This window comes from Felis catus, chromosome B1 (genome assembly GCF_018350175.1).
Source record: "Felis catus isolate Fca126 chromosome B1, F.catus_Fca126_mat1.0, whole genome shotgun sequence".
In the NCBI taxonomy this organism is placed as follows: domain Eukaryota; kingdom Metazoa; phylum Chordata; class Mammalia; order Carnivora; family Felidae; genus Felis; species Felis catus.
In genome coordinates this window covers 205,203,232-205,230,561 of record NC_058371.1, presented here as the reverse complement: position 1 = coordinate 205,230,561, position 27,330 = coordinate 205,203,232, and the positions used below count along the sequence as shown (strand labels likewise).

General features: G+C 49.5%; 1 protein-coding gene across 3 annotated transcripts in view; it reads left to right on the top strand.

Moving 5' to 3' along the window:
- Nucleotides 1-26,750, top strand: part of PDE6B (phosphodiesterase 6B) — a 34,914-nt gene extending 8,164 nt beyond the window's left edge. For 2 of the 3 annotated variants that reach the window (XM_003985610.4, XM_019829878.2), the window contains exons 4-22: nt 14,152-14,292; nt 14,383-14,457; nt 15,400-15,464; nt 16,340-16,406; nt 16,585-16,632; nt 17,334-17,483; nt 17,776-17,919; nt 18,374-18,439; nt 18,839-18,985; nt 20,202-20,309; nt 20,661-20,770; nt 20,955-21,042; nt 21,376-21,476; nt 21,617-21,724; nt 22,307-22,370; nt 22,694-22,768; nt 23,908-23,991; nt 25,253-25,409; nt 26,293-26,750. In XM_003985610.4, coding sequence (XP_003985659.2) covers nt 14,152-14,292; nt 14,383-14,457; nt 15,400-15,464; nt 16,340-16,406; nt 16,585-16,632; nt 17,334-17,483; nt 17,776-17,919; nt 18,374-18,439; nt 18,839-18,985; nt 20,202-20,309; nt 20,661-20,770; nt 20,955-21,042; nt 21,376-21,476; nt 21,617-21,724; nt 22,307-22,370; nt 22,694-22,768; nt 23,908-23,991; nt 25,253-25,409; nt 26,293-26,354 — 1,860 coding nt within the window. In that variant the 3' untranslated portion in view covers nt 26,355-26,750. Of the gene's footprint in view, nt 1-14,151; nt 14,293-14,382; nt 14,458-15,399; nt 15,465-16,339; nt 16,407-16,584; nt 16,633-17,333; nt 17,484-17,775; nt 17,920-18,373; nt 18,440-18,838; nt 18,986-20,201; nt 20,310-20,644; nt 20,771-20,954; nt 21,043-21,375; nt 21,477-21,616; nt 21,725-22,306; nt 22,371-22,693; nt 22,769-23,907; nt 23,992-25,252; nt 25,410-26,292 lie in introns of those variants that run through there. The other variant, XR_002156646.2, reaches the window with a different exon arrangement.
- The last annotated feature ends 580 nt before the right edge of the window (nt 26,751-27,330 follow it).

Below are 27,330 nucleotides of genomic sequence, written 5' to 3'. Positions count from 1 at the left end.
CTCTCTGCCCCCCCCCCTCAAAAAAATGAATAAGCATTAAAAAAAATTTAGGAGCACCTGGGTGGGTCAGTCAGTTGAGCATCCAACTTTGGCTCAGGTCATGATCTTGCAGTTCAGTTCACAAGTTCAAGCCCCACATCGGACTCACTGCTGTCAGCGCAGAGCCCAATTTGGATCTTCTGTCCCCTTCTCTCTGCTCCTGCCCTGCTTGTTCTCTCACTCTCTCTCTCTCTCTCTCTTTCTCTCTCTCTCAAAAATAAATAAACATTAATTTTTTTTTTACTCTAAGATTCTTCCAAGTCTTTTTATGGCTTGATAGCTCATTTCTTTTTAGTGCTAAATAACATTCCATTGTCTGGATGGACCACATTCACCTACGGAAAGACATCTTGATTGTTCCCAGTTTGGAGCAATTGTGAACAAAATTGTTTAAAACATTTGTGTGCAGGTTTTTGTGTGGATGTAAGTTTTCAATTCAGCTGAGTATATACGAGGAGTGGAACTGCTGAAATAACACGGTATAATTACATTTAACTCTTTAAAATTTTTTTTCAATGGTTTTTTTTTTTTTTTTTTTTTTTTGAGAGACAGAGACAGAGAGAGAGTGTGTGTGAGCTGGGGAGGGACAGAGAGAGAGACACAGAATCTGAAGCAGGCTCCAGGCTCCAAGCTGTCAGCACAGAGCCCGAGGCAGGGCTGGAACTCACGAACCGTGAGATCATGACCTGAGCTGAAGTCAGCTGTTCAACCAACTGAGCCTCCCAGGTGCCCCTAATTGTACTTAACTTTGAGAAACTGCCGAAAAGCAACTGTGCTATTTTGCATTCCTATCAACAATGAATGAGAATTCCTATCATCAGTTTTCAGTATTGTCAGTTACTTGGATTTTAGCCATCCTAATAGGTGTATCTCATTTTTGTTTTGATTTACAATCCCTAATGATGAATGCTATTGAGCATCTTTTCTTTTCTTCTTTTTCTGGATTTTTCTTTTTTCTTCTTTTTAACTTTATTTTTTATTTTTTTAAATTTACATCCAAATTAGTTAGCATATAGTGTAACAATGATTCCAGGAGTAGATTCCTCAGTGTCCCTTACCCGTTTATCCCATCCCCCCTCCCACAACCCCTCCAGCAACCCTGTTTGTTCTCCATATTTATGAGTCTCTTCTGTTTTGTCCCCCTCCCTGTTTTTATATTATTTTTGTTCCCCGTCCCTTATGTTCATCTGTTTTGTCTCTTAAAGTCCTCATGAGTGAAGTCATATGATTTTTGTCTTTCTCTGACTAATTTCACTAGCATAATACCCTCCAGTTCCATCCACGTAGTTGCAAACGGCAAGATTTCATTCTTTTTGATTGCCAAGTAATACCCCAGTGTGTGTGTGTGTGTGTGTGTGTGTGTGTGTGTGTGTGTATACCATATTTTCTTTATCCATTCATCCATCGATGGACATGTGGGTTCTTTCCATAATTTGGCTATTATTGATAGTGCTGCTATAAACGTGGGGGTGCATGTGTCCATTTGAAAATGGCACACCTATATCCCCTGGATAAATGCCTAGTAGTGCAATTGCTGGGTCATAGGGTAGTTCTATTTTTAGTTTCTTGAGGAACCTCCATACTGTTTTCCAGAGTGGCTGCACCAGCTTGCATTTCCACCAACAATGCAAAAGAGATCCTCTTTCTCTGCATCCTCACCAACAACTGTTGTTGCCTGAGTTGTTAATGTTAGCCATTCTGACAGGTGTAAGGTGGTATCTCATTGTGGTTTTGATTTGTATTTACCTGATGATGAGTGATGTTGAGCATTTTTTCATATGTCGGTTGGCCATCTGGATGTCTTCTTTGGAGAAGTGTCTATTCATGTCTTTTGCCCATTTCTTCACTGGATTATTTGTTTTTTGGGTGTTGAGTTTGATAAGTTCTTTGTAGATTTTGGATCCTAACCATTTATCTGATATGTCATTTGCAAATATCTTCTCCCATTCTGTCAGTTGCCTTTTAGTTTTGCTGATTGTTTCCTTTGCTGTGCAGAAGCTTTTTATTTTGATGAGGTCCCAGTAGTTCATTTTTGCTTTTGTTTCCCTTGCCTCTGGAGACGTGTTGAGTAAGAAGTTGCTACAGCCAAGATCAAAGAGGCTTTTTCCCGCTTTCTCCTCGAGGGTTTTGATGGCTTCCTGTCTTACGTTTAGGTCTTTCATCCATTTTGAGTTTCTTTTTGTGTCTGGTGTAAGAAAGTGGTCCAGGTTCATTCTTCTGCATGTCGCTATCCAGTTTTCCCAGCACCACTTACTGAAGAGACTGTCTTTATTCCATTAGATATTCTTTCCTGCTTTGTCAAAGTTTAGTTGGCCATACATTTGTAGGTCCATTTCTGGGTTCTCTATTCTATTCCATTGATTTGAATGTCTGTTCTTGTGCCAGAGCATCTTTTCATATACTATTTGACATCTGTATATCTTATTCTTTGGTGAAGTGTCTGTTCAGATATTTGCCCATTTTTAAATTAGTTTTCTGTTTTCTTATTGTTTCATTTTTAAAGTTTTTATAAATTTTGGATGCAAGTCCTTTATAAGATTTCTGTTTTGCAAATATTTTCTCCAAGGGTATAGCTTGCCTCCTCATTCTCTTAACAGTGTGTTTGGAAAAACAGAAGTTTTAAATTTTAATAAAGTCCAACTTATCAATTTGTCCTTCATGAATTATAGTTAGATGTTGTATCTCAAAACTCATCACCATGTCAATTGATACATGAATGGATAAAGAAGACAAGGCATATATATATATGTGTATATATATATATATATATATATATATATATATATAGTGGAATATTACTCAGCCATAAAAGAGAATGCAATCTTGGCATTTGTAACAATATGGATGGAGCTAGAATATATCATGCTAAGCTAAATGAGTCAGTCAGAGAAAGACAAATCATACCATATGGTTTCACTTGTATGTGGAATTTAAGAAACAAAACAAACAAGCAAAGGGGAAAAGAGAGAGAGAGAGAAAGGCAAACCAAGAAACAGACTTCTAACTACAGAGAACACACTGAAGGTTAGCATAGAGGAAGTGGGTGGAGGGATGGGGGAAGTAGGTGATGGGGACTACAGAGGGCACTTGTGGTGATGAGCACCGGGTGATGTCTGGTACTGTTGAATCACTATATTGCATACCTGATTTAACATAGCACTATATGTTAACTAACTGGAATTAAAATAAAAACTTAAAAAAAAAACACCTCATGACCAAACTCAAGGTCATCCATATTTTCTTCTATATCATCTTTTAGGAGTTTTATAGTTTTGTGTTTTAATTTCTTTCAATGTTTATTCATTTTTTGAGAGAGAGAGAACATAGCATGAGTGGGAGGGGAAGAGACAGAGAGCACAGAATCAGAATCAGGCTCCAGGCAGGGCTTGAACCCACAAACTGAGATCATGACCTGAACCAAAGTCAGAAGCTTAACTGACTGAGCCACCCAGGCGCCCCTATAATTTTGTGTTTTATACTTAAGTCTATGAGTTAATCCTTGTGAAAAGTGTCAGGTCTGGGTCTAAACACACTTGTTTGCATATGGATGTCAAATTGTGCAAAGATGAACCTTTCTCCATTGAATTGCCTTTGTTCCTTCATCTAACTGCAGTTGTCTGAGTCTATTTCTGGGTTCTCTATTCTGTCTTATTCATCTATGTGTCTATTTTTTCACCAATACCATAGTGTCTTTATCATTATAGTTTTATAGCCTTGAAATCAGAAACATAAATTCTCCAACTTGCTTTTTCTGTAGTATTATGCTGGCTATTCCATGGGTGGGGGGAGGGGCCTTTCCAATTAAACTTTAAAATCAGGGGCTCCTGGGTGGCTCAGTCAGTTAAGTGTCTGACTTCGGCTCAGGTCATGATCTCACAGTCCATGAGTTCGAGCCCCACGTTGGGCTCTGTGCTGACAACTCGGAGCCCACTGCTTGCTTCGGATTCTATGTCTCCCTCTCTCTCTGACCCTCCCCCATTCATGCTGTATCTCTCTCTGTCTCAAAAATAAATAAACTTTAAAAAAAATTTTTTTTAACTTTAAAATCAGTTTGTCTATATCCACAAAGTACCTTGCTGGTATTTTAATTGGGACTTCGTTTAATCTGTACATCAAGTTGGGAAGAATTGGCAACAATAATGGGTCTTCCAGTTGATGAACAGACAATCTTTCTCCATTTCTTTAGATTTTCTTTGGTTTCTTCAGAATTTTGTAGTTCTTGCATATAGATTCCATATATATTTTGTTAATTTGCACCTAAGTATTTCATTTTTATGCTAATATAAGTGATATTGTGTTCTTAATTTCAAATTCCAATTGTTTATTGTTGATATGAAGAAAAGTAACTGACTTTTGCATATTAACCTTATATCCTGTGACCTTAAAACAATCTCTTATTAGTTCCAGGAAGGTTTTTTAAATTGACTCCTTGGTATTTTCACATAAACAATCATATCATCTGCAAACAAAGACAGTTTTATTCCTTCCTTCCCAATCTATATGCATTGCATTTCTTTTTCTTGTCTTATTGCACTTGCTAAGACTTCCAGTACAATGTTGAATATGAGTGGTGAGAGGGGACATCCTTGCTTTACTCCCAATATTAGCAGAAAACATCCACTGTCTCACCATTAAGTTTGATGCTCACTAAAGGTTTTTGTAGAATTTTCATCTAGCTAAGGAAGCTCCCCCTCTGTTTCTATTTTGCATAGAGTTTTTATTCTGAATGAGTGTTGGATTTATGTCAAATACTTTTTCTCCATCAATTGATATGATTGTGTTTTTTTTTCTTCTTCAGCCTGTTAATGTGGTAGATTATATTAATTGATTTTCAATTAATGGTTCAAATGTTGAACCAGCCTTGTATCCCTGGGAAAAATACCACTTAGTTGTGGAGCATAATTGTTTTTATACATTACTGGATTGATTTTGCTAATATTTTATTATGAATTTTTGCATCTAGGGGAACTGGGTAGCTCAGTCCATTAAGCAACTGAGTCTTGATTTTGTGTCAGGTCATGATCTCATGGTTTGACATAATTTCTTCCCTGTGTTTGGTAGAATTCATCAATGAATTCATCAAGGACTGGTGCTTTCTTTTTGGAAGATTATGAATTATTGTTCTAATGTCTTTAATATGTACAGTTCTGGGGACGCCTGGGTGTCTCAGTCAGTTAAGCATCCAACTCTTGGTTTCAGCTCAGGTCATGATCTCACAGTTCGTGAGTTTGAGCCCCACATTGGGTTCTGTTCAGACAGCTCAGTGCTTGTTTGGTATTTTCTCTCTCCCTCCCTCTTTTCCCCTCCCCTATTTGTTCACTCTCTCTCTCACTCTCTCTCTCTTTCTCAAAATTAACAAATAAAGTTTTAAAAATGTTAAATGCATACAGTTCTATTCAGAGTATTGTATTTCACCTTATGTGGGTGTTGGCAGTTTGTGTCTTTCAAGGCATTAAAAAAATCATTTTACCTACGTTGTCACATTTTGGGGCATAGTGTTGTTCTTAATGTTTACTATTTATGTATTATTTTTTTCTCCTGCTTGCTTTACGCTTAAATTGGTTTTCTTTTTCTAGTTTATTTTTCTAGTTTATTTTCTAGTTCTTTTTCTTTTTTTTTTTTTATAAATTTTTTTTCAACGTTTATTTATTTTTGGGACAGAGAGAGACAGAGCACAAACGGGGGAGGGGCAGAGAGAGAGGGAGACACAGAATCGGAAACAGGCTCCAGGCTCTGAGCCATCAGCCCAGAGCCTGACGCGGGGCTCGAACTCACGGACCGCGAGATTGTGACCTGGCTGAAGTCGGGCGCCTAACCGACTGCGCCACCCAGGCGCCCCCTAGTTCTTTTTCGAGATTATTGATTTTGGATCTTGCTTCTCTTCTAATATGTGCATTTAATATCATAAACATCCCTCTAAGCACCGCTTTCACTGCATCCCACAAATTTTAATAAGCTGTATTTTCATTTTTATTTAGTTCAAACGCTTTATAAATTTCTCTAGAGACTTCTTCTTTGACCCATGTATTATTTAGAAGAGTTTTTTGTCTCATATATTTTGTAATTTTCCAGCTACTTTCTGTTTAATTTCGGATCCTTAGTTTAATTCCACTGTAGTATGATAATATATTACTCCTTGTAGTTTTTATTCTTTCACATTTGTTAAGATGGGTTTTATGGCCCAGAATATGGCCGATGTTGGTGACTGCTCCATGTGACCTTGGAAGTACATATTTTCTGCCATTGTTGCGTGGAGTGTGTGTTGGTGTCCGCTGTCTCCGGTGCTCTTTTGACAACTCTTACTGATGTTCTGGCTGCCAGATATATCGATTACTGAAAGAAGAGCGCTGAAGTTGCCGACCTGTTGCTCTCTCAAGTCCCATCAGTTTTTGCTTCTTGCGATTTGCTGCTCTGTTGTTAGATGCATACGCATTAAGGATGTTATCTTCCTGGAGAAATGACCCCTGTACCATAATGTAATGTCCCTTTTTACACCTGATAATTTTCCTTCTCCTGAAGTCTGCTTTGTCTATAACTGACATGGCTACTCCAGCCTTCTTTTGATTAGTGTTAGCATAGTATATATTTCTCCCTCTCTTTACTTACTTTTCTAATTATCTTTCTTGTGCTAAAAGAAACACTATAAAACTTGGTATCTTAACCATTTTTAAGTCTACAGTTCAGTGGTTTTAATTACATTTATATTGTGTAACCATTATCACCTTCCATATCCAGGACTCTTTACACATTTCCAAATTGAAACTCTATGCTCACTAAATACTCACCCCCCCCCAGGCCCCTTGTCCCCAGCACCTGGCACCCATCACTCTACTTTCTATCTCCATGATTCTGACTACTCTAAGTACATTATATAAGTGAGATCACACCGCGTTTGTCTTTTTGTGACTGGCTTGTTTCATTTAACATAGAGTCTTCAAGGTTCATCCATATTGTAGGAAGTATCCAAATTTCTTTCTTTTTAAGGCTGAATAATATTCATTGTCCGGATAGACCACATTTTGCTATCCTTTTGTCCATCAATGGACACTTGGGTTGCTTCCACACTTTATTGTGAATAATACTGTTATAGGTATGGGTGCACAAACATCTCTTTGAGACCTTGCTTTCAATTCTTTTGATTACATACCCAGAAGTGGAATTGCTGGTTCATATGGTAATTCTATTTTTAATTTTTGGGGGAATTGCCATACTGTTTTCCACAGCGGCTACACCATTTTCCATTTTCCCACCAACAATGCACGGGGTTCAAATTTCTCCACATCCTCACCAATACTTGTTGTTTTCTGTGTGTTTTTCATAGTAGCCATACTAACGGGCATGAAGAGGTACTTCATTGTAGTTCTGGTTTGCACTCCCCTAATGATTAGTAGTTATTGATCACCGTTTCACATGTATATTGGCCATTTGTGTATCTTCTTTGGAATATCTGTTCAAGTCTTTTGCCCACTTTTGAATATGTTTTTTTTTCTTTTGTTGTTGAGTTTTAGGGGTTCTCTACATATTCTACATATTCACTCCTTATGAGATATGTGATTTACAAATATTTTATCCCAATTTAAAGGTTGCCTTTTTAACCTGTTGATAGTGTCCTTTGATGCACAAAAGTTTTTAATTTTCAGAAAGTCCAATTTGCCTATTTTTTTTCTTTTGTTGATTATGCCCTTTGCTGCCCTATCCAAGAAATCATTGCCAAATCCAATGTCATGAAGCTTTTTCCCTATGTTTTCTTTTAAGAGTTGTGTAGTTTTAGGTCTTATGCTTAGGGCTTTGATCCATTCTTAGTTAATTTTTGCAAATGATGTGAGGTAAAGACCCAGCTTAATTCTTGGACTCTCTATTCTATTCCATTGATCTATATGCCTGTCTTTATGCCAGCATTAAGGAAGCTTTGTAGTAAGTTTTAAGTGCAAGAAGTATGAGTCCTCTTTGTTCTTCTTTTTCAAGATTGGCTATTCAGGATCCCTTGAGATTCCTTGAGATACAAACTTTAGGATTTTTTCTAATTTCCACAAAAGAATTTATTCAGATTTTGATAGAGATTACATTGAATCTGTAGGTCACTTTGGGAGGTATTGATACTGTAACAATATTAACTCTTCCAATTCATGACTAAGGCAGTTCTTTCTCTTTATTTATGTCTTCTTTAATTTACTTCAGCTATGTTTTCTAACTTTCATTGTTACAATAATGCTACATTTTATAATTATCCATGTATTTGCCTTTATTGAAATCTTTATTTATTCATGAAGCTCTGAGTACCTGTCTTGTGTCCTTTCATTTCACCTACAGGGCTCCCTTTAATATTTCTTTCAGGGCAGATCTAGTGGTAATAGATGTCCTCAACTTCTGTTTACCTGGAAATGTCTTAATTCCTCTCGCAATTTTTAAGGACAGTTTTGCCAGATATAGGATTCTTGGTTGATGGAGTTTTTTTTTTCTTTTAGCACTTTGAATATACCAACCCATTGTCTTCAGACCTCCAAAATTGCTGATAAGAAATCTGCAGACAACCTTACTGAGGATCCCTTGTGTGTGACAAGTCCCTTTTCTCTCACCATTCTCAAGACTCTCTTTGTCTTGGCTTTCAACAATTTGATTATAATGTGTCTTGCTGTGGATATTTTTAATGCATTTTACTTAGAGTTTGTTGAGCTTCTTGGATATTAATATCCATGTGTTTCATCCAATTTAGATGGTTTCCAGCCATTATTTCTTCACTATTTCTGTGTGTCCTTCTGCCTTGGTAGGGTCTAGCCCACCTCCCTCGCAGCTAGTGTCTTGAGTGGCTCTCATTCTGCCCTTGCTCTGCGGTCCCCTCTTCCCCCAGGAGTAGTTAATGCAGCTTTCTCTTGGTCAGGCCCCTTAACTTCATTGCTGTGAGGACATTTCCCCATTTCTTACCATCAGCTGCTCCCAAGCAGTGACCTCAGGCTAAGATTCAAATCCAACCCCATCTTCCCAGGTATGTGCCTCAGAGAGGCAAGTCTGGGAGCATTCTCTTGGCCCTATCCCACCATGCACACTTCCCCCCACTGGGTATTCCTCAGAGGCAGGGGACACAGTTCCCTCCAGGAAAGTTGCATCACAGGAAAAGCCAGGTTTTCAGTTCGCTGCCTGTCATAGTCTGAGCCCTTACCTCCCTCTCCAGCTACCCCTGCTTGAGTGCTCCCCTTTATAAACACAAATCAGGGCCTTGTCTGCCACTGTCATGGACACATCACAGGGTCCTTCTCCCTCTGCATCTTGTCAGCCCACTCCCACTCAGCAGTCAGAGCCATATTTTGAAAACTTAGGTCATGCCACTGGATGACCTCAGGGGCTCCCCTGCACTGCCCTTTCCCTCCTTCTGGCTCTCCCCACCCTTGCTCCACCCCAGCCATTGTCCCTCAAAGGGGCCTTTACACCTGCAGGTCCCTCTGCCAGGAACACTGTTTCCACACACCCAGTGGCTCGTCTGCAGAGAGCTCTCCTCTGCCCTGAGCACCCCCACTTGAGCCCCGCATTCCCTGCCCAACCCTGCCTCCTGTATCCCCTCTGTCTACTCATCTACTTGCAACAAGCCATAAGGCTTATTATTCTGTTCATGTTCTAGCACCCCCTGTCCCCACTTAGAAGTGGATTCTGAGACTCGGGGATTTTGGTCTGTCCTGTTGTCCAGTTATGCTAGACCTAAACCAGCAATAAGTATCATTCTGGCAAATGAATTGCCAACGCTTAGGAAATGCATTGTTTCCAGCTCCTCAGACCACACGCATGTACAGACATGCTTTAAGTCAGAGCTCTACTGTGGGCTTCAACAATGGATTCATGTTTCATTTGGGTGCTTTGATTTTCCACTCAGACATCACCTAGTCCTAGTAAAAAGCTGTTTCTGACACCTCATACTATGAACAACGTTTTTAAGAACCCTAATTAATTTGTGCAGAGCACAGGGCTCTACCTCACAATCCCTTTTGGAGCAGAAGCTCTAAAGTAAGTGAAGACTGGCACCAACACGGTTTGCAGTTAAGCCTGGCACCTGCTCCTTGCTTTCTTTCCCCCTTGTGCTGTAGGAGAGCAGCTACTTGGGAATTAAAGCAGTTCTCACGAAGAGGGTGTCTCCCCCCCTCCTCAAACCTTAGCAGCTCTCAGGGTCCTCAGACCTGCCCTCCATCCCCCAGTCAAGAACTACTCAACCCTGACTATGCTCCCTGCAGACTCCACCCAGGGCCCCCTGCCAGTCCCTTCCTGAAAACACCGAGGCCTCTTTAGTCAGAGGCGACAGAACCAACAGGGTGCACATTAGGTTTGGTCAGAGATGGTGGAACTCTCCCTGATCTACCACATCAAGCTGACTGGCCCGCTTTCGTTGAGTGATCCCCACTCCCCAGCAGTCCTTGTTGCCTCATCGGTGAGGACTCTGGCCTCTCCACCTTCTAGGCTGCCTGTGTGCCATGGCCTGCTGGCTGGCTGAGAAGACCAGAGGATGCACGACCCCTGCCAGGACTAGACAATTTCAGAAAACCACACAGACAGTTGGGAGGAGATGTGCCCTATTCCAGATCATCTTCCACCATAAGTAGCCTCAGGAGCACAGGTGATAGTGAACTGCAGTGGGATAACGAGGAAGCAATAAGGTTGCACATTGGTACATTTGTTTTAATATACTTTTCTTATTTTTTAAGTTTACATCATTTCATTTTAATAATGGCCATGTCTAACCACTGGGCATCACAATCTCTGAAGACTGAGCAACCAGTTCTCAAAAGCTTACAACTCACTAAGAGCCCTGGGAGCCAAGGCTGACCAGAGCTCACTGGCTCACCTTTCTTGTCTGCTCCCCCACCCTCCACACATCCTGACCTCTCCCTCCTGGAGTGTGAGTGCCAGGTTGGGCCTCACAAGACCAGCCTCTCCATTCCAGGAGGCTGTACAGGCCTCTGTGTTGTCCGTCCCCACATGCAATTGGGTGCCAGGGCCCAATTGGGCTCCTCACCATCACCCCCATATTTCTCATTTTGGAGCACGAATCTATGAGGGGCAACACTGCAGCCCCCGGCTGATCCTGGCTCCCAGTCCCTCAATCACCTGGTGCTGGGTTCACATAACATGTGGCGGCACTGGTGTGCTGATGACAGCAGGCACAGGCTTGAGGTCAACATGTGGTGGCCACTCCCTGGAAAGGAGCTGAGGTCCAGAAGACGAGAAGTGAGCTGCACCCCGAAAGGTGGGACATGTCCTGAGCCACACAAGGCCCCAGTCTGATTCAACAAGTTTTCCTACGTTTTAAAGGCTGGATTTCACTTAAGAATCTGGGTTTCTAACTTCTCTTGAAAGTCTGAGGCCCATTTACTGACCCTTAAGTTTACTCCCTGAGGGTCCTGGCCTGCTAATCTCCAGCAGGCAACATAGACGTTGTCGGCCAACGGGTGTCAGAACTCTCCTTGGTCTGAAGTCAGGGGAGGGGGAGGCTATGTGGGAACTGGATGAGCAGGAGCAGCCTCAGATGGTCCCAGGTTGGAATCAAGGCGGTGGCAGAGAGGGCATCCGGGAGGCCCAAGCCACTGGGGATTCAGGAACAGCACCCCAGAGTGACACAGAACAGGTACTGCATGAGACACCTCGCTGAAGTTCCAGAGCACTCCGGGGCCAGAGGTCACAAGAACCGTTGCCAAGACAGAGAGGGTGCCATGTCGACCAGGGACTAAAATGCTCTAAATTCTGACTGCACAGGTGTGTGCCAACATAAAAATCCACCCAGCTGTGTTCCACCGCACTCGCCTACTGAATGTGCCAGACTCAACTCAGAAAGTTAAAAAAGGAAACAGGGAGAGAGGGGAATGCAGAGGCCCTCAGTGAGCCAGGACGCCTGGCTTCAGAACACTTGGATGTGTTGCCTAACCTGCTAAGCCCCTATTTCCTCAAGGCCATGGAGAACCTGCTTCAGAGCAGAGTCCAGCAAGTGGCAACGGGCCCCTGGTCTGACTGGAGCAGCCGAGGGGCAGGGCGTGACAGGAGGCGCTCTGCAAGGAGGGCAGGATGGGACGGGGTGGGGGGTCGCGGAGGGTGTCCCTCAGATGCTATACTGTGAGGCACAAGTCCTTCTGCTCGCTGTCCTCCTCCGGGGGGACAGGCTTTGGGGACCAAAGTACTCAGGTGACTCAAAACTTGGATGTGCAGCTCAGGCATACACCCCTCCCTGTGCTCCAGCAGGACTGGGGACAGCTGACCCTGACGTCTCTGAGCTCCCAGCCTTCCCCCAGCCTGACTCCCCCAATTCTTATATCTCTGGTGTGTGTTCTGGTCCTAGTCAGGGCTTTGTACCCAGGGGAAGCTTGGTGAGTACCTGTGGAATGGACACCCAGGTGACTAACACACTCATGTGCACACTCATAGACATGGGCTCCTGAAAGCCAAGCACTCTTCTCAGAGCCCGACTCCTGTTCCATCATTCCTCTTCCCAGCTTCGTTATCCCCATTTTACAGGTGGGGAGGCTGAGGTCTGGAAGTTAGCCAACCTTCCTGAGGTCATAGAGCTGACGGGAAGCAGATCAGCACCCTTATTCACCATGTGTGGGGGAAAAGGATGAAGGCTTCTGTGTCCAAGCCATTAGCCGTGGAGGACCAGGTTGCTAAGCCAGCAGCTCAAAGGTGAAGGAGACACAGTATGGTGGGTGTGGGTGACCACAGAGTCCTGCCCTCCCCTGCCGTGCATGTGCAGTCGTCCAGGTAGCAGCTGGCTACAGGACCTGGAATTCAGACAGTCTGCCTTAGAGCTTCAAAGCTCACAGCCTTCTGTGCAATCAAGAAACACACAGGTTGCAAGGCACTCAGGCGTGAAGTACTGTGTAGCCATGAAGAAGCTATGCCTTCTGGCCTCATGGAGCTTGTGGTGGAGTAGGGAGACAATGAAACTGCACCTGCATGAGGTCAGAACAAAATGGAGTGTTGGGAGGGGTCAGGTTTGGTGGGTGCTCAGACACGCCTCCCAAAGATAACTTTAGGCTGAGACCCAAAGATGAGGAAGCCCTGGAATGAGTGCTGTAAAAGCAGAGGATAGAGCTTGTGCAAAGACCCTGTGGTCAGTCACAGTGAGTGCTGAGGGCACTTGGTAATGCCTTGGAGAGGGATGGGCAGAGAGGGGGTGGGGCCAGGCCACCAGGTAAGCCTCATCCACCAATGGAGAGTGGTGGGTGGGACCAGATCTCCATGAGCCTTGTGCACCAATGGAGAATGTCAGGGATAGGGTTAGGGTTAAGCGCCTCCTGGTGAGAGGCTCCAGGGCAGGTGGGGCCGCCAAAGCCCATTCTGCCATGACAGTAAAGGGTGGGAGCTGCAGAAAGCCTGAGAGGGGCTGGCAGGAGGGGAAGCAGCATGGCGGCAGGAAGGGCTTGCACCAAGCAACACTCCTTACAGGCCAGAAGACATGTGCGGTGGTGGGTGGCACAGGCTGGAGTCACCTGCCTTTGGGCCCTGGCTGAGGAAATAGAGAAATTCCGCCCGGGCAGGAGAGGGGAGAGCCCCACAGGGTTCACCTGAGCCTGGTCAGTGACCCTGGACAGCAGCCAGGGTTCAGTTGGGGTGTCGACGTCCCGGGGAGGGTCTGGCCAGGGCCTCGTGGAGCATGTCAGTGACCTGTTGCTCTCAACTTGCTTTGTGACATCCAGAACACAATGACCCCATGTTCTCAAAACCCAGCTTCTCAAGGCTGATAAGGGAAGGCTGGTCAAAGCTTTACCTTTCAATTCTAATGCATTCACTCTTTCACTCACTGACCCAGCCCAAGGCCAGCACGAGACAGTGAGGGTCCGCGACGCGGCCAAAGCTTGGAGGGCTTACCTTCCAGTAGGTTTCAGGGCACCTGGGTCAAGGAGCAGATAGCCTTGTGCTTGGATGAAATCCTGGGTGATGGCACTCTGTGGAGATGCTGTTGGGAGAGGCACCATCAACCAGTGTCCCTCTGGGGCTCTGTGGTCAGCTGCATGTGTGCCTGTGTATGTTTGGTGTGACAGTTCACACCCAGGTGCTGCTGTGGTCACACAGGTGTGTGTGTGTGTGTATGTGTGTGTGTGTGGCACCACAGGCTCACCAGTGTGCCCCCCCCACCACCAGGTGCTGCTGTGGTCAGCTAACAAGGTGTTTGAGGAGCTGACAGACATCGAGAGGCAGTTCCACAAGGCCTTCTACACTGTGCGGGCCTATCTAAACTGTGACCGGTACTCAGTGGGCCTCCTGGACATGACCAAGGAGAAGGTGAGGCCCCGCTGTCCCACCAGCCTCCTGGCCAGGCTTGACCTGCTCCAAACTGACTCACTAACTCTCTCCCCTCTCTTTCTGGCTCAGGAATTCTTTGATGTGTGGCCTGTGCTGATGGGAGAAGCTCAGCCGTACTCAGGCCCACGCACGCCCGATGGCCGCGTGAGTCATGGTTGGGGGGGGGGGGGACAGGTCCACTTGGCACACTGTGGTTTCCCTGACTCCAACTCAAGTTCCAGGGCAGGAAGGGGTCTGTCCCAGCTTGACCCAGGGTGGGAGAGGGAGGGTTTTAGGAAGGGTGTGGGGAGGTGGGAACAGACCACTGGGGCCGGTTGGCTGCCTGACTGCTCTGAGTGCTTGTCTGCTGTCCCGCCTGACTCCACCCCATGCTCTTGGGCCAGGTGGGGCAGGTGCTGGTCTCCCAATAAGTGTCAACAGCCTGGTTGGAATAACCAGCATCCGTCCTGATTGGGTGGTCCTTCCGCTGCCCCTTGAAACCACTGTAGCTTCTCCCTAATGGGGCCATGTGTATGTGTGTGCACACGCGTGTGCATGTGCATGACAGAGGCAATATGAAAAGTGCATGGGAACATGGGCAGATACCTGTGCCCCTTATCGTGTGTGCATCCAACCTGGTACACACCACCCAGCCTGGCCATGCTTCAGTCTCCCCACCTGCTAACTGTGCCCTCCTCACAGGGTTGTGTGTCAAGTGTATAGACGAGTTCCTGCACAAGGCTGGGCTGTGACCATGACCTGCCACAGTGTGTGTGTGTGTGTGTGTGTGTGTGTGCACGCAGGCCTGGGTGGCTGTATGCACATGTATGAAAGGGTATGGGACCCAGTTTGTGTGTGGGCTTGAGTAGGACACAGACAGAATGAAGAGAAGTGTGTAATGTGTGTTACACAAGTGTCATTGATGGTCTGCAGGTGTGTGTGCACGTGAGGGTTGTGTATAACTCTGGGTGTGGAATGTGCTGTGTATGCACATGCATGTGTGTGTCTGGGTGGGGCACCTGGGTGGCTCCTCTCACCCCTCAGGGAGGCTCCCGCTGGGAAGCTGGCCCGGGGAGCACCCCACGACTGCTGTGGTCCATTTCACAGGAAATCGTCTTCTACAAAGTCATCGACTATATCCTCCATGGCAAGGAAGACATCAAGGTCATCCCGTAAGTGCCAGGGCTTTGAAGGAAGCACCACCTGAGGGTGGGAGCACCCTCAGACCCATGCTGGGTTGGCTTTGGGGATTTATCACAATGGATTCAGCAGCCTTTGGCCCCTCGCACAGACCATGGTGCTCCCTATGCTGTAGGGCAAGGCAGAAATGGGGTGGGAAGGGAGGGCGACTCACCAATATGGGAGGAAATGAGTGAGGATGTGCGGAGGGAGGCACAGAGCATGTCCAGGGGGCACTTTCAAAGGCTCAGGTGAGCTGTCCAGGTAGCCCTGGCAGCAGCAACTGACCTTTGAGGCCTCAAGTCTCTTCCTGGTTCACCCAGCCACCCACACAGGTGGGGTCCCCAGAAGGCACACCCAGTGGGGCAAGATAGGGGGGATGCCTGTCCCAGTGGAGGCACAGCTAGGCAGAGGACAGGGAGGGGCTCCAAACTAGACAGACTGGGGAAAGGTGTTGGCCATTGCCAGCTCTATAGCTGCATGACCATGTGACCCTGAAACCCCATAAGCCTGTCAGGACCCCACCCTGCAGGTCCCACGAAGGGTCTGGGATCCAGGTGCGAGGCCACAGGATAGGTGACTGACACTGAGCCCTAGGGCTGGGTTGAAGCGTGGGGCCCCCAGTGGTGAAGGGGGCTGCTACAGGGTAAGGGGCCTCAGCATAGGCAGAAGAGGGATAAAACAGCAGAGTCATCCCCAAACTTAACCCCTGGCCTCCTCCTGATCTCCCTGAGGCACAACCTGCTAGCCTTCCCGCCCCGCCCAGAGCTCAGAAAAGGGAATGAACGTAAACACACACACTGTGCCAAATCTACATGCACACATCGGACAACCCATCCACCATCTGCCCCTCTGTTCTCTCCCCCAGCACACCCCCAGCCGATCACTGGGCCCTGGCCAGTGGCCTTCCAACCTACGTGGCAGAAAGTGGCTTTGTGAGTCTGCTGAGGCTCTGTCCTCAACTGGTGCCCCAGCCCTTCCCACCAGCACGTGCACCTCTCCCAGCTGCCCTGCTTCGCCTACTTAGAATCCATCAGGCTGGATAGTCTGGTTTAGAATCATATGGTACATTTGGCTGCTTCAGGTGAAATTGTTTTCCTGATCCTCTTTCAGATCTGTAACATTATGAATGCCCCCGCCGACGAAATGTTCAAATTTCAGGTATCTATCCATTCATTAGAGAAAGTATGCCGTACTTAGGGAAATGATGGACTGAATTAGTTTTCGCTCCTCAAGAAAATCTCAGGCGCTAACAGCAGCAAACATGTACTTCCCGTGCTCAGGTCTCGGGTTGGTGGGGCAGGGCCAGGCCACAGTGAGGTTTCCTGCCCCTTGGGTCCTCCTCTGGGGACACAAGGCCCAAACACGCTCTTTTCTGGAGGGGGCCAAGAGTCAAGTGGGCCAGTGCAATCGGCCTTTGTCTCCAAGGCCTCTCCCAGGAGCTGGCCACTGCTCATATCTCACTGGCTATGACCAATGGACGGTGAGACGATTCGTGGGGCCCAACAGAATGGGATGCAAGGCCCCGTGCTCGACAGCCATGAAAAACTTTAAGAGCATGGCAGCAGAGATTCAAATGAGTGTGGGAGCCTTCCAAGAGAAGGGTCCTGTGTGACCACAGAACTCACACCATGAAGCCGCCCTGGTGGGCAAAGAGCGTCATCCTTAGCTGGTGGGAGAAGGCAGAACACAAACCCATAGACGTGAGGTGCTCGTGCATGGGGGGAGTGAACAGACAGGAACAACAGCCCAGTCACCGCAGTTTGAGGGCAGCAGAAAAGAGGTTCACACTCTCTGGGTGACAAGCCTGGGCCAGGGCCAGGCCCAGAGTAGCAGGTGTCTCTGGACGCCTCTCCCTGCAGGAAGGGCCTCTGGACGACTCAGGGTGGACCATCAAGAATGTCCTCTCCATGCCCATCGTCAACAAAAAGGAGGAGATTGTGGGGGTCGCAACCTTCTACAACAGGAAAGACGGGAAGCCCTTTGACGAACAGGATGAAGTCCTCATGGAGGTAAACACCTGTCCCAGGTGTGGCTCTCAGAGGTGACACCTGTGTGATGGCATGGGACACAGCCATGTGGAGTCCCGCCCCCCGTCACCTACTTTAGCATTTGGACCCAGCGTGAGGCCCAAGGAGAGTGAGGACAAGGGGGAGCTTGAGGCCCCATCCTGGAACCCCCTTCCACCCTGGAGACCCCATTAGAAGCACTCACTGCCCCAGAGTGACACTCCACACACCAGGACACAGGGCCTGGCACCCAGCGGGCACATGGCGGGTGGTGACGCTGCTTCTCTGTCTGCAGTCCCTCACTCAGTTCCTGGGCTGGTCCGTGCTGAACACTGACACCTACGACAAGATGAACAAGCTGGAGAACCGCAAGGACATCGCGCAGGACATGGTTCTCTACCACGTGAGATGCGACAAGGACGAGATCCAGCTGGTCCTGGTACCGCTCCTGTCACAGCCTGGCCCCCTCTCCACAGGCAGCACATCCCAGTAGTTAGGGCACGTCCTGTGCTCAGAGGGCCCAGCCAGTCCTGGAGTCCCACATGCTCTGCGTGGCCAGGGGCAGTCCCTGCCCTGTGTCCTCAGCTGTGAGCAGCGTCCAGAGCCCTCCTGGCTGTGCTGTGCAAGGGCTCCATCAGTTGTCCATGTGGACAGCACAGAACAGTGCTGGGGGTGGGGGGGACATGCAGGAAATGTGAGGTACCCCATAGGCACTGTCACTTACCTCTGAAGCTAGAGGCTCCAGCTGTGGCTTCCCAAGGCAATTGTTGTCTTGTGCCAGATGTCACCTTGTCTCATAGTCATGAGGGGTGTAGTGCTGTCACCTCGTCCCATGCTCGTGAGGGGCATAGCTGGCACTTTCTCTGTCTCAGCGCTTTTGTTTTCTCTCCTAGCCAACAAGGGAACGCCTGGGGAAGGAGCCTGCTGACTGTGAGGAGGATGAGCTGGGGACAATCTTGGTCAGAACCTGACTCCCACCCCTCAGGTGGAGACTGGAGGGGCCTGAGGGTCGGGAGAGACTTCCTCATTCCTAGGAGACCAGAGCATGTCGCTTCCTGATGTCTGCTGCTGTCTGCATATCCCTGTGCCTGGGTCCGTGTGTGTGTCTGTGCATCACGTGTGTGCCTGGATCTCTTTACGTGTGTGTTTTTGCATCTGTTTTCCTGACAACACCCCTGTACTTGTTGTGGGGCCTTGGGTGGGGGCTGAAGCGCAGGGCATGTGAGTGTCCCAGCCACAGGCCAAAGCAACCGCGAGGGGGGATGTCACCACACAACTGGGGCATCTGAGGCTGGACAGAGGGTCCTGGGAAGGAAGAGAAAAGCCTGCCTCCCTCAGCCCCACAAATCTTCCCACAGAAAGAAGTGCTTCCGGGGCCCAACAAGTTCGACATCTATGAGTTCCACTTCTCTGATCTGGAGTGCACAGAGCTGGAGCTGGTCAAATGCGGCATCCAGATGTACTACGAGCTGGGCGTGGTCCGAAAGTTCCAGATCCCTCAGGAGGTGGGGTGGAGTCGTGGTGAGGGGGTCCCAGATCCACTATGAGGTGGGGGGTCCTGGTGAGGGGTCCCAGATCCACTATGAGGTGGGAGGTCCTGGTGAGGGGTCCCAGATCCACTATGAGGTTGGGGTTGTGGTGAAGGGTTCCAGATCCAGTAGGAGGTAGAATTTGGAAATGGTTGGGAGCCCCAAACCCCACAAGAGGTGGGAGAGATGTGGTCAGGAGTCCTAGGTCCTATAGGAAGTTTGGCCACATGCTCATTACAGAATACACACAGCAGGTATACCTAGAACACATCACCGGATGAATGTATCCACGGATAGATACATGGATGGAATGTCTGATAAATACTTGTTCCTGGCAATTTGATCATCAAGTGCCTGGTTGGGCAACGGCGGGGCTTTGGCGTGGGGTGGAGAGGAGGAAACAGAAGGAGCCCATCAGCTGTGCAGAAAGCACAGACCTCTCAGCCTGAACACAGAGACCCCCAGAAGTCACCCCAGGGAGGAGGGGTGGCCCTCCCAGCTCTGCCCTGAGCTCTGCTGCTGTCCTGTAGTTTTCTGCCACCACACTTCCACCTCGTGTGCTCCCCCCCCCCCCCGAGAACAGGTGCAACAGGCTGGCTTTGTCAAAAGAAATTTTACTAAACACTAAAAGAAAACGCAAAGGAAAAAGGTGTAGAAATCATTAACTGAATTTCTAAACTTCAGAATCATTTTCTGACACTAAAAATCACAGTGGAAGCAGCAGGGGCTCCCTTGGCCCACATTCTGTTGTCCAGAGATAACCGCCCGGCAGAAAATGTGTCACGTTTTATTTCTGCATCACCCTTGCCAAGTACCCACAAATACTGCCCCATTCAAACACGCATGCCCAAAACAGACCTTTTCTTCTAAAACACCCTGTAGCCCTTGTCTGGGGTCCTCTTCCCAATTTGGGGCTGGGAAGTCAGGTGGAGGCCTGGGAAGCCCCAGGCTTCGACTCTGTGCCCCACAGGCTGCCTGCCACCCCTCATGCACCCTGCAGTGACAAGCAAGCCCCTCCCACCCAGGAAAGTCGTCAGGGGCCAGTAGTGTGAATCGTTGGGACAGAAAGGGTCATGGAGGCCTCGGGTACAGGAGTGAACAGGGTTTCACACCACAGGCTGTCAGTCTGTGAATGCTTTGGCAGGACTGACGTACAGTGTCCAGAGCCCGTGTTTCTCTTGGCTTCCCGCAGGTCCTGGTGCGGTTTCTGTTTTCCGTGAGCAAAGGGTACCGGAGAATCACCTACCACAACTGGCGCCACGGTTTCAATGTGGCCCAGACCATGTTCACTCTACTCATGGTGCGTGTACCGTCAGGGGCCAGACATGCCTCCCTGTCATCCCTCCCATCTGGCCAGGGTCCTAAGGCCTCTCCTGGTTCCATGGGCCGTGCCCCAGGTGCTTGGAGGTGGGGATTCCTCTGCGTGGGGGGTGGAGGCCTTCAAGGGCAGAGGGGAGAGGAAGTGGAAGCCCCTCCCACCGGTGTGCACCCCCAGCCCCGGAAATAGGTACAGAACACCAAGTCTGGGGAGGGCCCAGCTCCCCCGCCCATCCTGCTTGCCCCCCCCCCCCGCCCCCGGCCCAGGGAAGGGAGGGTGGGCGAGGGGGCTGACAGAGCTGAGCTGCAGAACTGTAGGTGCGTGTCTCCTCAGACCGGCAAACTCAAGAGCTACTACACAGACCTGGAGGCCTTCGCCATGGTGACCGCTGGCCTGTGCCACGACATCGACCACCGTGGCACCAACAACCTGTACCAGATGAAGTAGGTGGCTCGCCTGGGCGCCCTGGGGGCTGAGCAGGAGAATCTGTCACGGGGTCCCACGGGAGGCGCCTGCCTATGGCTGGCTGAGGGGCAGGGAGGGGAAGGACAGGAAGCCTAGAAGCCGCAACCAGCCACTCTGGGGGCTTTTGACCAAAGTTTCATTTTAGTAAAACCTCTGTAACAGATCCCAGAATCCCTTAGCCAAGCTCCATGGCTCCTCGATTTTGGAACGGCATCACCTGGAGTTCGGGAAGTTCCTGCTCTCAGAGGAGGTTCGTGTCCAGTTAGTTACTCACTCAGGGCGTTTCTCCACCCACTGACCGACTGACCGTCGCCTGCACCCCTGGCCCCTCCCACCTCGGTATCCCGCGGGGGCGGGGGGCTGGAGGAGGGTCATTGGTGAAGCACCCACCGCAGGGCGGGGTGAGCTCAGCCCTCAGGTGGGGAGGGCCACGGCTAGGGGTCAGCGAGCCAGGCCACCGGGGTCTGGTGCCCACGACCCAGGGGGAGGAGCAGGCCAGCAACGTGCGAGGGACAGACGGACGGATCCTGGGAGGGGGAGGGGACAGGCGGACCGCTTCTACCACCTGAGCCCCTTCCCGCAGACCCTGAACATCTACCAGAACCTGAACCGGCGGCAGCACGAGCACGTGATCCACCTGATGGACATCGCCATCATCGCCACGGACCTGGCGCTCTACTTCAAGTGCGTGCCGCCCTCCCTGCGGGGAGGCGTCGGTCAGGGGCTCTGGGAAAACCCAAGGGACCCCTAGGAGGTGGTCCTGGTTCGGGGGTGGGGTGAGGGGCTGGGGGTCGATTCTCTCTCTCTTTGTTCTTGGGGTTCAGGAAGAGGACGATGTTCCAGAAGATTGTGGATGAGTCTAAGAACTACGAGGACCGGAAGAGCTGGGTGGAGTACCTGTCCCTGGAGACTACGCGGAAGGAGATAGTCATGTGAGCAGCGGGGGAGACAGGGGCCATCTCTGCCCTGCTTAATCCTCAAACCTCCCGGGACAAAGATAGGAAACCCCACCCCACCCCACCCCACCCCCCACCCCCATGACCCGCAACAAGAACAGCTGATCTCTAAATGGCTTTGACACGTCAAAATAAATGCTCCATCTAACCTGCTCCTCCTTTTCTGGGAAGACCGTACAGGATTTGGGGTCAGACAGTCCATTTCCTTAGTTTGTGGATTTGGCAGTATTTTACTTATTTTATGAACCTCCACAGATGCATGTACAAAATGGAGATTCAGAACTACAGTCCTCCCCCAGGCCTATCCCAGAGATCCACCAAAGAGAACTGTAAATCACGGGCACTTAGAGGCTGCCTGATAAATATTTGCTGATTTTAGTTTGTAGCTGCAAGAAGGAGGGAGAGGTGGAGTATGAGGGGGGTGGGCTGAAGTGTGTGTGTACAGTAAGATGCCTACTACTAGAAGGACTCTGGAGCTTGGACCTGTGCCCAGAGGTGGAGGTGGAGGGGAGGGAGGGAGGCCAGCCTGGGCATGCCTGGAACTCCATCTCCCTGCAGGGCCATGATGATGACGGCGTGTGACCTGTCTGCCATCACCAAGCCCTGGGAAGTCCAGAGCAAGGTCAGAAGTCATGCAGGGCCCCCACCTCTTGTCAGTGCCTCTTGGGATTGCATCTAGGGGAAGCCTGAGATAGGCGGACAGAGCCTTCATTTGCAAGTAGCACTGAGGGCTGCCCCTTTGCTCTGGGGATGGGCCAGCAGCCACCATATTGGACAGTGCCAATGTGCTCACTGTGTATTAGGCCTAGTCTGAAGAATGGGGATCCCAGAGGGTCTGGGGCAGAGAAGACTGAGGACACAGAGGCTCCAGGCAAGAGCCTCCTTGGTCATTCTCTGACCAAGCACTAAGCTCCACAGGATGACTGCCTTTTACGTACCTCCCAGGTAGCTCTGTTGGTGGCCGCTGAGTTCTGGGAACAAGGTGACTTGGAAAGGACAGTTCTGGATCAGCAGCCCATTGTGAGTGTTAATTCCAGAATCCCCATTGTGGTCCCTGGGAAACTCAGGCCTCACTCAGTGGAAACAGGGGACTCCCAGGGATTTGGGGGTCCTGGGACCTCAGTCTCACTTTGTGGGGTCATGTGACATGAGCTGAGTATGAAATTAGGTGACTCGGGAAATGGGTAAAGTTATAGAAATAATAGTGTTTGGATAAAGCTGTGGTGCCCATGCAGAGATGGAAAGCCATTATCAAAGCTGGTAGAACCAGGCTGTGGCCCGTAACCCAGAGCCTCCATGGCCTAGGAAGCTCTACAGAACCTCAGCCAAGCTGTGAGCTGCTCCTGAAAGGCCTTCAACTGGGAAGAGTACGGTGCCAGAGGGAGCCAGTGGCTGCAGCCCAGGGGCCCACACCGTGGCAGATGGGCAATGCTGAGATCTTCGGGTCAGCAATGTGGGGCCAGGAATATGCTGCTAGACTACAATGGCACCTGCATAGGAACCAAGGGTATGAGGAAAGCATAGTGTTGTCCAAAAGGCATGTGGAAGAAATGGAAAGTCAACTCTAGTCAATGAGTAGCTGTCTCAACCCTATGGGGTTGAGAAGGCTTTGGGGCCAGGTACAGACTGCAGGTAAGGGTATCCTGACCAACCAGCCAAGTCCCTTGGGGGCCAGGCCTCTAGGTCCTGCATGACTCACCCTTGCCACATGGAGCTTCAGACAGTGGGTAGCTATGAAGAACAGACTAGCAAGGGCCAACCCAGGCAGTCTGGAGTGTGTGGACAGTATGGACAGCCCCTCCAGAGGCATCTGAGTTTTGCTCCCCAGGGGTCTCTGGTCAGGTCTTGAGTCAGCACCATGGATAGCTCCCAGGGGACTGGGAGAAAGGGGCTCCGGGGACAGGGAACTGGGAGCACCATGGTGGACCTAGCCCTGGAACTACTAGATGGCTCAGAGGGGACAGGGATGTCCTAGCTGTCTCCTTTCAAGGGCCAGCATCTATCAAGGCAGGCCAGGCCCCGAGGCCAGAGGCTTCACCTTCATCCCATGGACACTGCTTAATCTGTGTTTCTGTGGACATGTTCATCCAAGCTGGGTGGGGCTGAGTGAGTCCTGTGGGCTCAGAGAAAGTGTCTCTGCTCCCCCCCCCCCAACCAAGCCAATGATGGACCGGAACAAGGCAGCCGAGCTCCCCAAACTACAAGTTGGCTTCATCGACTTTGTGTGCACATTCGTGTACAAGGTGAGCAGGGCCTGACTAGGTTCACAGGAGGAGGAGGGGACTGGTGTGGGTTCACCCAATGGCCTGACTTGCCATAGCCCCTATCTCCTCAGACTTGCACTTAAAATCTGAAATCCTCAGCGTCACCCCAAGGAGAACCTTCCCACCTTCACCTAGCCAGCCCCTCAGAAGCACTTCACGCTTACCCACTGGCTTCCTCCCTCTGGAGGGTCCTCCTGCTCTCCATCAGGTCTCACCTCAAATGTGCTCTCCCAAGACCCTAAGGCACCCCCACTTGTGATCTGCGTGTTATTTTCAGGGCACTGACTGCAGTTTATCTGTGGGTGCATTTGTTCAGTGCCTGTGAACCCAGGAGGACAGGGATGGGTCCACCTGTCACAGCTGGGAATTCCTTGCCCAGCAAACACATGTTGCACAAGTGACAGTGGGACACTGTGCTGAAGACATGTGCTGTGACGTCACTGGCCAGGGAGTATGTTGGCGGGGGTGGGGAGGGCTCTGCAGTCAGAGCCCCCCCCCCCCCGCAAGTGATGCCCACATGCCCATGGACTCCACTCCATCTGGTCCTGGGGGCTGCAGGGTCCCACGCTCTGAGGAGGAGGTTGTCTGGTTCTGAGTAAAGTCACCCCTGACTGGACCAGTCCCACCTCCCCTTTGACCCCCACAGCTCCTGTGCTCCCCTTTACTGAAACACCATCTCCCTTTGCTACCTCCTCATTGGGGCTATAAGTCCTGGGAAGGAAGGCAGGACCAGGATGTACATCCCAGTCCTGAAGGTCACAGGTCACAGCCCCACTACACTGCTCCCCTCCCACTGCCTTCCCCAAGTCCATCCACATGCTCCATAGATTGTATGTGTGTTTGTGTGTGCACACATGTGTACATGGGTGATGTGTGCATAAGAGACCAGAGAAGGAGCCTCAGGACTTGCTTGTCTGCCCCCGTGTTCCCACTCCCTCTGCCAAGGGACTCCCCTTCTGCCATTGTTATTTTCTATTTTATTCTTGGGGGCCTCATCTGTGCCATAAGCATTCATACCCCACATCTCCCCATCCTATCTTCTCCATTTCCAAGGCTTTGCTGGGAAAGTGACGTCTCAGTGGCAGGCAGACCCCCTCCCAGGTTCTCCTCTTGGGGGAGTGGGGCAAGGTGGTGGGGGGACAGGCTGGTGCCAGCAAGGGCCAAGACGTGGGGAGACCACCTGCCCCAGCGGCCCAGGAACAGTCAGGCGGTGTGGGCAACTTCTTGATTCCCTGTCCAGGAGTTTTCCCGTTTCCACGAGGAGATCCTGCCCATGTTCGACCGACTACAGAACAACAGGAAGGAGTGGAAGGCTCTGGCTGATGAGTACGAGGCCAAAGTGAAGGCCCTGGAGGAGGAGAAGCAGCAACAGGAGGAGAGGACAACAGTCAAGAAAGGTCTGGGCTGTGGGGGCGGGCACTTGGTTAGTCCCCACGTTGAAGTGTATGAAGAGATGGAGTTAAAGACCAGAGTCAAGTCTCAAGAAAAGGCAGGTGCCAGACAGCACTGTGGCTGGCGTGCTCTGGTTCCTCACCGCAGGGGCGGCCATCCCTCAGGATCGGCCCTGCTCAGGCAGTGCACCCAACACTCCCAGACTGGAAGGTCTCCTTGTGTCTCTAGCCAGGAACTCTCATTTTCCCTAATGAAGTAACTGAATGTCACTTCCCTTGTAAAGGGGAGGAAATCCCAGCCAAACATCGTGAACTCTCAACAGGTCTTTCTTCCACCATCAGGCTGCAGTTCCCTCCTAATTAACTCAGAAAATCTACCTCTACTCCCACGCTACCCTCAGAAACAAAACAGAAGACCTTAAAAGATAAGCGAGCTATTTAAAAAACAAAGAAAATTAAAAGAAAAAAAGTGAGCTAAAAGAGCCAAGTGTGCATGACACCCTTCCTGTCCGCCCCTCCCCTTGCTGTGGGAATGTGGCTTCATCGCAATGAGTCAGCACACCCCCAAGATGGAATCCCCGAAGTTGTTGCCTGTGCTTGGCCACCTCAGCTCTGGGACTTCTGTTGCGATTTCCTGCTATGGGGAGGGAACCAATGTAAACAAGACTGTTTCAGGGTTGGGGGGGGGGGGCGGGGGCGGCAGAACTGAAAGTGTCACCAGAGCTAAGATAAGAAAGGCTGAGCCCTGGCTAGACTAATCGGCTTAGGCTCCCCGCAGGTCCCACACTCTGCCCTTCATCCTGCAGGGCTGGTAGAGGACACGGGGCGGAAGGGAAGGAGCAAGGCCAGTGCACACGGTTCTCACTCAGCGTCTTGTTTTCTCTTGCAGGGGGCACAGAGATTTGCAATGGCGGCCCCGCCCCCAAGTCTTCAACCTGCTGCATCCTGTGAGCTGCTCCGGGGGTTCGGACTGCTCTTTCATCCCGTACACCTCCTGGGACTCCACCTCTAACCCTTTGCTACAGGTTAGGAAGCCCAACGAAGTGACTGAAGACAATTTTGAATATTTTGAATTTTTTTTTAAGGCTTGCGTTTTTATAAATGAAAGTCAACGATGAATAATTTAAACACTTTAGCCTACCTTACGCTCATCCATCTTTTGGGTACATAGCAATACCACAGAGATCTTCGGAAAGGGTCTGCGAACTGTGTCTGAAAGCATTGGGTGAGAACATTCACGACTGCACATTTATGTGTGTATGGGCAAGTAAGATACGTAGGTACCATTGCCTATCTGGTTTAAGGGAAAATAGGACCAGAAATTCAGAATAAAAACAAAATACATCACCCTTGTTTTAATTCGGCAGAAATTACAGGCACATCACATATGACCTGTTGGAAAATTCTGCCAGAAAGCTCAAGGCCATGAGTGAGGCAGTGATCAGACACAAGTGACCTGTGCATAAACACGTTTAACAGCCCTGTGCACAGAGGTGCACTGACAGACCCTGAGATCAGGGGGCACACTGCCATGCCTAGGGTCTGCCCAACTCCTGTACGAGTGAGGGTTCCCTTAATGTTTATGAATTGGCATAGCCACACCCAAACAGAACACTACTCCCATTTGAAACAGGTACTGATTATCTGGTAGAAATTAAGGGCTTTTAACTTGAAGTCCTTATAATGTGAACTCCAAAGCATTTGTTCCCCAGACACTAGACACTTAACCCCTCCTCTCAGCTGCAGGTTGAGACTGGTCGCTGTAAGGCCAATTCAGATGCCACCCAAGCCCTCTCCTAGAGCTCCAGAGCTCATGGGGTAGGTGGGGAGAGAGAATGGGGAGCACCCCCCACCAAGCCATCCAGTCACAGATGGAGGTAGTTTCCATCTCAGCAGTGACACCTGGTGACCGCCTGTGATTAGGGCC